General features: G+C 47.5%; 1 protein-coding gene across 5 annotated transcripts in view; it reads left to right on the plus strand.

Annotated features, from left to right (window-relative positions):
- Positions 1 to 11,431, plus strand: part of LOC137532532 (C4b-binding protein alpha chain-like) — a 732,640-nt gene that overhangs the window by 514,985 nt on the left and 206,224 nt on the right. For 4 of the 5 annotated variants that reach the window (XM_068253140.1, XM_068253166.1, XM_068253156.1 and 1 more), the window contains exon 10: positions 9,864 to 9,902. The exons of the other annotated variant lie outside the window; for it this stretch is intronic. In XM_068253140.1, coding sequence (XP_068109241.1) covers positions 9,864 to 9,902 — 39 coding nt within the window. The remainder of the gene's footprint in view (positions 1 to 9,863; positions 9,903 to 11,431) is intronic. 5 annotated transcript variants of the gene reach the window in all.

An 11,431-nucleotide genomic window follows, 5' to 3' on the forward strand; every position in this document is an offset into this window, starting at 1 on the left:
TCGGCGTATTGCCCGTATAATAAAGTACAAACCTCAGCAATCTGGGGATACTGGAACTGAAGAGATAGAATCTCCCGAGGAGTGGGTGATTTAGATAGTACTGCAACCTAGTGATCACCTGAGGAGCAGGCGATTACAATAATACTGCAATTACTAATCACCTGAGGAGCAGGCGATTAAGGCTGTACTGCAGCCTAGAGGACACCTGAGGAGCAGGCGCTACAAATAATACTGCAATTACTGATCACCTGAGGAGCAGGCAATTAAGGCTTTACTGCAGCCTAGGGGACACCTGAGGAGCAGGCGTTTCAAAATATACTGCAATTGCTGATCACCTGAGGAGCAGGCGATTAAGGCTGTACTGCAGCCTAGCAGAACAACTTCACCAGAGGAGCTGGTTAAGCTAACACCTCACCAGTGGCGAGGGCCCACCGGTGAGCAGAATGGTCAAACAGGCAAGGGTCGGCAACAGAGAAGACAGTATCAGAGCAGAATAGTAAGGCAGAAGAGTAATCGGTAATCGGGCAGAGGTTCAGCAACTTGAGGCAGATAGGCAGAGGTACAGAATCAGTAAGCGAGATCAGAGTCAGAGTTTAGCCAGAGTCATACACAGGAAATCAATAACAATATAAACAATATCCTAGTCTAGGTGTGAAGTCCTTGGTTTCAACACCTGGGATCTAGTCTAAGGTCTGAGCACTAACACACGAGGTATTCACGACAGCAGACAGTGCCAGACTGAAGCCCGGAGGCTTAAGAAGCAGAGGAGACCTCACTGGCACGCCCCCCTGCACTCAGCCAATCCTGGGCGCCGTGAGTCTCCTCTGAGGTCAGCTGACCCGCCGGTCAGCTGACCAGCCTCCTTCCAACATAAAGGTCCCGTCTGTGCGCGCGCCCGCGCGAGACTGGGACCCCATTACCTAACTGACGACCTGACCTCGGCGTCCTAGACGCCGGAGGGACGGGTGGGGGAATGGAGGCAGCCGCGGCGGCGGTGCTGTTCGCCGCGGCTGCTTCTTCAATTGTCACAAAAGTGTTATAATATGATTGTTTGCATTTCTCCCTAAGGAACATATTGAATTCTAATGTCCTAATATGATTTCATATTTTTTTATTTTTACCATTTTTATAGTCTGCAATTTTTATGGCCATAATTGTTTAGCCTAAGACTTTTTGATCTAAGGGGAACCAGCAAGCTCCATGTATGCATGTGTGTGTGAGAGGGTGATTACGATTTGATATACAAGGATTGTAATATAATATATTCTCCCCAATAAAGTGTTCTTATTCATTAGAATCAAGCTGTAAACAGCTATTTCCCACAATGCAACAAGGTTCTCAGACAGGAAACTGCCAGGAGTACCACGGTCTCAGTGTTTCTAGTGGGAGGGGTTTCACCACAATATCAGTCATACAGCGCCCCCTGATGGTCTGTTTGTGAAAAGGAATAGATTTTTCATGTAAAAGGGGGTATCAGCTACTGATTGGGATAAAGTTCAATTCTTGGTCGGAGTTTCTCTTTAATGAGGTAAACTACGTCCCTTGTAATATATACGCAGATAACAAGTGGACAAATTGGTCGCCACCATTCACTCTAATGTTAAATATTGACTGTTGGGTACAAAACTGGATGATTTGGGTGCCTATAAAATAGAGGCAAATTTTTAATTTTGAAAATTAGTGGTTTGTAAAATATTGTTTTTGAACTTATTTAGACAATTATCATTTTTTGTAAATTATTGTTTTAACGTTTAACATTTTGAAATTCATTATAATTATACAATTTATGTTAATTATAATTTTCGTAAAATTATTGTTTTTAAATGATCTTACAAATGTATTGCTTGTAGTTTTGAAATGTATTAACTTACAAATTCTCCGCTTTTTGTATTTAGGTTATTTGCAGGGGAGAAAGGAGGTTTTAGGGTTAGGAGTCAAAATGTGGATTTTAGGGTTAGAACAATATTTTAACAATGTGTGCTGTTACTAATATAATAATCACACCACATACTCAATGAAGGAGAACCCTCTTGCAATTTGGAACCCCTGTAATATAGTAACTGAACCAGGAGGCTCTACATGTGCTTTTCAAATGTATTCAATACAAATTTGCTTTAATGACAAAACAGCATGATATCCCCTATTTAAAACCCCAATTAAAAACATGAAGACAAGAGGGAGCGCACCATCACACTTTTCCACTAATCACCACTAGGTCATGCTCAATAATGGTCGCTCAGCCTCAGCCTATGCAAACCACATTGGCCACAGATATGGTTGATTGTATGTGGACCCACCACCAACACACACCCTAGAGGCCTCAGCGGATTCCTGCAGGTTATGACACTTTGCTAACTCCTTATTTCTGTGAATGTATTGTTGCAAATAGCCTTCAATGTCCGTAATTCCTGCCACTGATGTACATATATCAAGATCTACACAGTTCCTTAATGTACGTTTTTGCTACTGTGCATGTGTAGCACGCGAGCGGACAGTGGAAAGCAGTGTAACCCGACTTATCCTTTAGCGTTCAGCCCTGGCTGAGAGGAACCTACCAGACACTGACTCAGATATGAATATCAAGGATTTATTTGTGACCTACCAATGGTCAACTGATAACTTCTCACAACCAGTAACACTTAACACAAATTTACACTTTCCTTACACGTCACAGGTCAAAAATACTATCTTCTCCTCTTCACAGCCGGTGCACCAGTAAAAGCTGAAGGATAAAAAGGTTTAGTTACATAGATACTTTTAAATAAAATTGAGCTACAACATATCTTCTTCTACAATCATCAACCACTTTTCAATACAACACTTTTGATCACAGCACCATTCACTGAGGTATAGGGGCTGGGGTAGGGACAGGTCTACTGAGCAATTCAGTTCCTATACAGTCTCAGTCCCTTGCTTCCAAGTCCAAGCTATATTGCTCAGCAAAACCTTAGGGGCTTAGTGACTCTCTTTAATATGGTACTGAAGCAATTTCCACAGTTCGTTGGTTGGCAATATGGCATCCAAAAGAATGTTCACTTTACTCAGAAAAGCTCTCAGACTTTTGCTCTTTGTATTGTACTTCTCAAACTACTATATCTCTTAGGCACCACTTTCTTGGATAGGGAATCCAAAAATAATAAATACAATAAAAAAAGACTCAAATAATCAAAAAGGCGGTAGGGAAAAAAAAATACAAAATTGACCAATGCACCCAGCTATACCATCAATAACTCTCTATCTAGGCTGTATGAACGTTATGCTGAATAAGCTCTAATTTTTGGTAGTGCAAAACTTGAATCTCCAACTTTGTTGACTCTTTATCTCTGTCAGAGGCTGCTTCACTTTCTTGTTGCAACTCTCTCAATGTCACTGGATACAAAGTAGCTCCATCATCACTCCTCTCTTTTATTGCTGACAGGTTAACAGATCAGGTTTTTGTCTCACTGACAGGTTCTCTTTATCTCCAGATTTTAAGCTCTCTCTCTCTCTCTCTCTGTTTCACTGTTGCAGGCCTTGTAGTTAAATCACACAAACAACACTTTTGGTTCACTGTTCATCGCAGGCCTTAGCAAAATTAACTGAAAAACGAACAAACTGTAACTGATGAACTCTTGTATTGATGCGGGCTGACAGGCATATATCTCTCTGGGTCAGTAACACTGCGTGTGGCTGAGCTATGTATCTCTGAGGGGTCTGACCGAGGCTTTTCACTTTCTGGTGACACAGTTCTCTCACACTTAGTATAACAGATCACAGTTCCGTTTCGCTTGACCACCACACTCCATAGCACAAATCACAGTCTTGTTTTCACAAGGCCACTGCTTCTTTACCCATTTCCGTCGCCCGGACGTGAAGCTCACGTCCGGGCGGCAGCTCTGCAGCGGTCCCGCGCTTGGGCGCGCTCCCGCCCACGATTGCAGGCATGCCCCCGCGTCCCCGTTGTGTCCCCGGTAGCCCTGGGATCAGTGAAAGGGAGCATGGTTCCCGATCACCGATCCCTTTCCCCCGCAGAAAAACCGAAGCGCTCACCTGTGAGGCTTCAGTTCTTCTGCCCGGACAGATTTCCGCATCCCCCTTGTACTTCTGCTTAGCGAGAAGTACAAGGAGGGTAAACAAAAAATAAAGGTGGCCATCTTGTGGCCAAATAGTAAAACTACATCTACAAATTTTTTACATTACAATTTACACATAAAGCAACATTAAAAATGTACTGTTTATGTCCCACACCAAAATATTCCCCAAATAAAATTTTTAATAGAAAAAATAAATAAATTACAATAAAAAAAAAAAAAAAAGACATAAATAGTTACATAAGGGTCTGAACTTTTTAAATATGCATTTGAAGGGGGTATACTACAAACATTTTTTAAATTATAAGCTTGTAAATAGTGATGGCCGCAAAACGGAAACAATGCACCTTTATTTCCAAATAAAATATTGGCACCATACATTGTGATAGGGACAAAATTTTAATGGTATAATAACCGAGACATACGGGCAAATAAAATACATAGGTTTTAATTATGGTAGCATGGATTATTTTAAAGCTATAATGGCCAAAAACTGAGAAATAATGAATTTTTTCCATTTTTTTCTTATTAATCCTGTTAAAATGCATTTACGGTAAAGTGGTTCTTAGCAAAATGTACCCCAGCCCCAAAGAAAGCCTAATTAGTGGCGGAAAAAACAAGATATAGATCAATAAATTGTGATAAGTAGTGATAAAGTTATTAGCGAATGAATGGAGGTGAAAATTGCTCCGATGCATAAGGTGAAAAATCTCTGCGGGCTGAAATGGTTAAGTCTTTTATCAAACAGGCAGATTCTTGTCTCACCACTTTAATCAGAGTATACCTCTCAGTATGCTGGGGTAACTGTCACTATCTTCAGACAACCTCCACTGATTTCTGGCCCCCACTGATCACAACCTGTGGCTTGAAGATGGCTCAATGCCTATACTTATCTGCTGATAGGGTGTCTCTCCTCTTATTTGAGCTGCTCTGGCCTGCTGTAGCTTCAAATGGCCTCCGATCACTGCTGCGCTCTACCTCAGTGGCCCCCGCTTCTCTCCTGGGTGGTCTAGTTGCTGCCGCCGAGCCCCCGCTGGACTCATGGGGTGGCTGCTTATGGCACCTCTGCTGGCCTCCGGCTCCCTCACTCACCGCCGCCTGACTGACTCTCGCTCTCGGAGGGAAATTGATTTAAACCAGTTCCCTCAGGTTGTGTCTTGCGCCTGCGCCTCTTTGCGCCTGCGCTATGCTCCGCTCTAGCCGCGTGGAGCTTCCAGAACATTCCCCTCTCTGTTATGTGGTCCCCTTAGCAACCAGTCGATGCGACCATCCGGCTGCTTAGGCCTATCTAGATGCGCCGTTTTAATTCCACAATTTCTAAGGCGAATTTTAGCCTTAGATGCTAAGTTTACCTTACACATGCAAATACATTTACACAATACATTACTCTCTTTTAGAGGGTTAGAGCAGGAGGACGGGGTCAGGGGTTAGGCAGCCATTGGTGCACTCGGCGGGGAGCAAGTCCGTGCGCGCAGTAGGGAGCATGGGCTGGCGCGTGTGCAGCATGCAATGCAGCCATGCACCCTTACGAAGGGTGTCGCGTCACAGCCATAGTGCCCGTTTTTTAATGGGCGGACTAAATACCTAGTTTGCATATAACATCATGACACGGCTTGATGGTTTATGAGCCTAACTTCCACAGTTCAGATGTGCTACTGGTTCTGCAGTTACACTCCGTAAGTTTGCAGATTTACTCACAACCTCAGAGGTAATCGGAGTCTCCCGTGGCTTCCGCTGTATTATTGCGCCCCACCAACACCGTGACACTAGTGGGAATCACTCTGTCTTGTGTCCAGGTTGCAGCTGCAAAGCCCTCCCAGTGAGTATGCGGGTATGCTACTCAAGCTGGTGATGACACACCGCCTCAGTGCCCCAGCGCAGTCTCACAGGCTCCATCCTCCGATCCTGGCATCCCTAGTCACGTGAGCGCTCACTCATGCTTCAGCCAAGCCTGCTAACGTGTTTCGCCATGCCCACCAAAGCTTTCTCAAAACAGAAGGGGGTTGTGTCTGAGATCTCTTCAGCCTTCTATTGAAACCAAGAGAAGTGAGGTGGGTAGGGCATTCTCTCACCCGCAGCATATCTTTCATGTAACCTTATATTAATAAAGGAATTAAAACATACATTTTCCTTTTTCCTGCAGTTGGATTTCAGATTACAGAAACTACAGCGCAATATATATCTAAAGTTTTACTTAATTTATCCATTACCATATGGAGCTTGCACAAGCCCCACGGCAGAACGATCAAAATCCAGTCTGCCAATAAAATTATTGTGACCCCTTTTTTTTGGAGCAGTGATGTCTGAATATTGCTTCAGTTTGATCACGAAGTTTTTGCACTTCACCAACAGCGACACCTTTCGAGGAGTCCACCCACCCTGCACCAAAACTGAAAAAAAATTGGGATGTGTATCAGCTCATTGTTGAGAACTTCCGGAGCACTTATGTAACCCAGAGGGACATAAGTGTTTATGATAAGGGGAGGCTGAGTTGGATTCAGTATGTAGCATCCAAGCGGGCCCACTTTGACGCAAAGTCATACATACCAAGTGAGTCGGCAACCAGTTACATCTGGAACACTATACTGTATTCCGGCACCAAGTTCAACCCCAGGTTCAGCGACTACGGAGTGTCGACATCCTCTGTTCTGTCTCTGGTTGAGCCTTTACTGGTCAAAGGCTATTGTGTGACCACTGATAATTTCTACAGCTCCACTGAACTTTGAGTTCCTCATAAAGCATAAGACTGGTGCTACGGCCCAGTTAGACCTAACAGGTGGGAAATGCCATTAGCATTTTCCAAGCAGAAGCTGAACACTGGGGACATGGTTGCTTGGTAAAAGGGGAAAATGCTGACTCTCAGCGTGCATGACAAAAAGGATGTCTGTCTCCTGAACACAGTGCATGACACCTCAACTGTCACCACCAGGACAAGAGGAGGTAAAGAAATCCAAAAGCCTCAGGTTGTGGTGGACTACAACAGCACCATGGGTGCAGGGGCGTAGCTAGAAACCCTGGGGCCCCATAGCAAAGTTTTGGTTGGGGCCCCCCCACCTTAAATAAATTATAAGGTACCTTAGTGTGCATATTATACTATAACTACCTACTACTACACTCACAGTGGCAGCAGGGCAGAGGGAAGAGGCGCACACAAGACTAAGGCCCCATTTACACTTAAGGGGAACCTAAACTGAGAAGGATATGGATTTTTCCTTTTAAAATAATACCAGTTGCCTGACTCTCCTGCTGATCCTGTGTCTCTAATACTTTGAGCCACAGCCCCTGAACAAGCATGCAGATCAGGTGCTCTGACTGAAGTCAGACTGGATTGCTGCATGCTTGTTTCAGGTGTGATTCAGCCACTACTGCAGCCAAACAGAACAGCAGGACTGCCAAGCAACTAGTATTGTTTAAAAGGAAACATTTATATCCCTCTAAGTTAAGGTTCCTTTAATCAGTTTTCCTTTTCCATTGCAGTGCATTATGAAAAATCTTTCAATTAAAGAGACTCAGAGCTGAGTCAACTGCTGTTTTTTTACTTACCCGGGGCTTCCTCCAGCTCCATAAGCATGGATGTGTCCCTCGCCGTCTTCCTCAGCTCCTCCGTTCAGCCGCAGTCGACTCAGTGACATCAACCGCGGCCTTCTGCGCTGTCCACTGCTGACATCACAAAGCCGCTTACCGGGGAAGATTGTGGCTGAACGGAGGCACTGAGGAGGACGGCGAGGGACACATCCATTCTTATGGGGCTGGAGGAAGCCCTGGGTAAGTAAAAAAAAAACCAGCAGGAACACTCATCTCGAGTCTCTTTAAAAGGTATACAGCGTGAACTGAACCATTGGGAAACATGGGCATTACTTTGAAAATCTGGACACTGCAGGGAGGGGGAGAAAGGACACTCCTGGGAGGGGGACACCGGACACCGCAGGCAGGGGGGGGGGACACAGGACACCGCAGGCAGAGGGGGGGGGGACCGCAGGCAGGGGGGGGCACAGGACACCGCAGGCAGGGGGGGGGACACAGGACACCGCAGGCAGGGGGGGGACACAGGACACCGCAGGGAAGGGGGGGGGGGCACAGGACACCGCAGGGAAGGGGGGGCACAGGACACCGCAGGCAGGGGGGGGGGGACACAGGACACCGCAGGCAGGGGGGGGGACACAGGACACCGCAGGCAGGGGGGGGGACACGGGACACCGCAGGCGGGGGGGGAACGACACCGCAGGCAGGGGGGGACACAGGACACCGCAGGGAAAGGGGGGGGACACAGGACACTGCAGGGAAGGGGGGGGGACACAGGACACCGCAGGCAGGGGGGGGGGGGGGCACAGGACACCGCAGGCAGGGGGGGGGGACACAGGACACCGCAGGGAGGGGGGGGCACCGGACACTGCAGGGGGGGACACACCGGACACCGCAGGGGGGGGACACACCGGACACCGCAGGGGGGGGGACACACCGGACACCGCAGGGGGGGGGGGGCAGTGGACACCGCAAAGGGGGGGGACACCAGACACCGCAGGGAGGGGGTACACCGGACACTGCAGGACACAGGACACCGCAGGGAGGGGGTACACAGGACACTGATGGGAGGGAGACACAGGACACTGCGGAGGGGGTGACAGGACACCGCAGGGAGGGAGACACAGGACACCGCAGGGAGGGAGACACAGGACACCGCAGAGAGGGGGACACAGGACACCGCAGGGAGGGGGACACAGGACACTGATGGGAAGGGGACACAGGACACTGCTGGGAGGGGGACACAGGACACTGCTGGGAGGGGGACACAGGACACTGCTGGGAGGGGGACACAGGACACTGCTGGGAGGGGGACACAGGACACTGCTGGGAGGGGGACACAGGACACCGCAGGGAGGGGGACACAGGACACCGCTGGGAGGGGGACACAGGACACTGCTGGGAGGGGGACACAGGCCACCGCAGGGGGGGGGACACAGGACAGTGTAAGCACAGAGTGGAGGGGAGAAGAGTAGTGTGTGCAGAACAAGCTGACATAAGGAAAAGGCACAGAAAGAAAGGAGAGAGCCAGAGGGAGGGAGATATCAGATTACCTGCAGGCAGTGGCAGTCTATGGAGGAGGTGGACCTGCTGGAGCAGAAGCATGCCTCTACCAGTTGATTTAAACCACGCGGGCTGCTGCAGCTCTCTCCTCAGGGCTGGGCAGCTTCCTCCTATGCACGTGGGGGGCGGGGCTTCTTCTATTAAACAAACTCCCCCACTCAGCATTCCCCTCTGCACCTCCGTCCAGACTCTGCTGTGGAGGGGAGGGGGCGGAGCTACGTCTTGTGCAGAGTGCTATTCTGTTCCCAGCCGGAACTATCAACTAATTGCCGGTTGGGAGCAGGGATCTCAGAGAGGCGGAAGGTGAAATAGTCCCTTTTCACCCATCTGCCTGCCTCTCTATCTATGTGATTTTTCACATATGGAAATTGCAGCCTAGTGGCTGCACTTAAGGGGAAAAAATACACACGCAGCTAGAACTGAAGGGCCCCCTCATGGCTTCGGCCCCAAGGGCCCCATAGCAATGCTATGCCAGCTATGGCGATCCCTACGCCACTGCATGGGTGGTGTGGACAGAGCCAAACAGGCTGTGACTTTTTACCCTGCAGTAAGAAAGCAGCAAAAAAGTACTACAAAAAGATCTTCCATCATCTCCTGGAGTTATCTAAAATATTGCAATATAAGGTATTTTTTTCTGTTTTTACCCCCCTTTTTTCAATGGATATCCATTTTTGAATAGTTTTTAAATATTTTCCATTTTCTATACAGGTTCTGGATCACACTGGGTCCTCCTGATATTGTGGGGTGGTGAGTTGAAATTATGTTTACAAATAAGAATGATATACCCTTTTTTTCCTTCTTTCCTCCCCCCACTAGGACCATGTGAGAATGTGTAATCCAGATACTTGTTATTAATTTTATATTCTTTGAGGCAGGACACTCATTTTCCCTTATACTTTACCATTCTAGTAAAATGGCCATGCAATTTATTGTTTAGCCACTAGATGGCATCGGGATGCGATAAAGGGCTATGCCGCGTCCATAGCAATGTTAAAGCAATTTGCATGCGACGTTAGAGTCGCACTGGACGTCAGTGCGCCGTTTTTGGCGCACGACAGTGATGGATTACGTTGGTCTATGCGACCGCAAGGTCACATATGCCACCGGATATGTGTTCCATAGTGCGGAAATGAGTGTACTCGTGCCTGGCGTGCGCTCCAACCGGCTGAACGGCCTACAGTGTGCACGGCTTGGAAATTTCCTGCCTCAAAGGTGAAATACTATTTAAGGGGTAACAGGGATTGAGGGGCGGCTAGTCCTGATGATGCGCCACACTTTATAGGGCGCGAAACGGCTGTAGACTGCTTAACTGCCTGTACCTTTCTCTGTCTTTTTTGGATTGTGTCATTGCTGGAAGTGCATTTTTAATTGGAACAATAAAATTGGCGTTTTAGCTGGATGTGCACCACAACTCTTTCTTCTACTCAAGTTGTTAGCTGCTGGATGGTGAGTTGCACTCCAAAGCTGTTGTTTATTATCCTGTGCATGGACGCTTTCTCTACTGATTGACCTCCTGGAGTAAAGGTTGTGGAATGCGTAGTTGCGTACATCCTCCACAAGCAGCGAAGTGACAGGCCAGTAACACACGCTATGGTTGGGCTGAGGTCGCTCAATGACAGTAAAGTAATATAGAAAACACTGATTTTGCAGTGTGGGCCCAGTGTTGGCCTAGTAGTAGTAGGTTGTATTGAATGGTCACCTGAGGTGACCAAAGGTTTTGCCGAAATGTATGCATCCAAGCTATCGAATTTGGTCTGTCCACAATGAAAGAACAACCCTCTCCACTTGGGTATGCCCCAGCACACTCATGTAGGTCATTGTGATATGCAAGCCCCCTTACCACGAGAAGGTAACGATCACGCAGGGGAATTGACGTCATGTGCTTTGACATCACCCTTGAACGCAGTATACAGCATATTTTGCAGCCTGTTGTGGAAATTGTGCATCCTGTCCGACTAAGTTGAAATTGGTAAAAGCTCCACCACTTTGTGCTTATACCGAGGGCCCAGTAGCGTTGCCACCCAGTACAAGTCCTTCTCCTTCAGCTTTTTTATACGGGGGTCCTCTAACAAGCAGGACAGCATGAAAGAACCCATGTTGACACTCCCAATGTATAAGAAACAAATTGCTTTAATAGGGCACTTAAAATGACAACGCGTTTCGCGGTTCAAACCGCTTCATCAGGTCGTGTGGTGTGCCGGAGTTTGAAAGTTCCCCGGTGTCGTGCTGCATGTTGACAAGGTTGGATGCCGAGCTAGCCAGCCCCTCTTCCTCTT

The sequence above is a fragment of the Hyperolius riggenbachi genome, chromosome 1, assembly GCF_040937935.1.
Source record: "Hyperolius riggenbachi isolate aHypRig1 chromosome 1, aHypRig1.pri, whole genome shotgun sequence".
Taxonomy (NCBI): Eukaryota; Metazoa; Chordata; class Amphibia; order Anura; family Hyperoliidae; genus Hyperolius; species Hyperolius riggenbachi.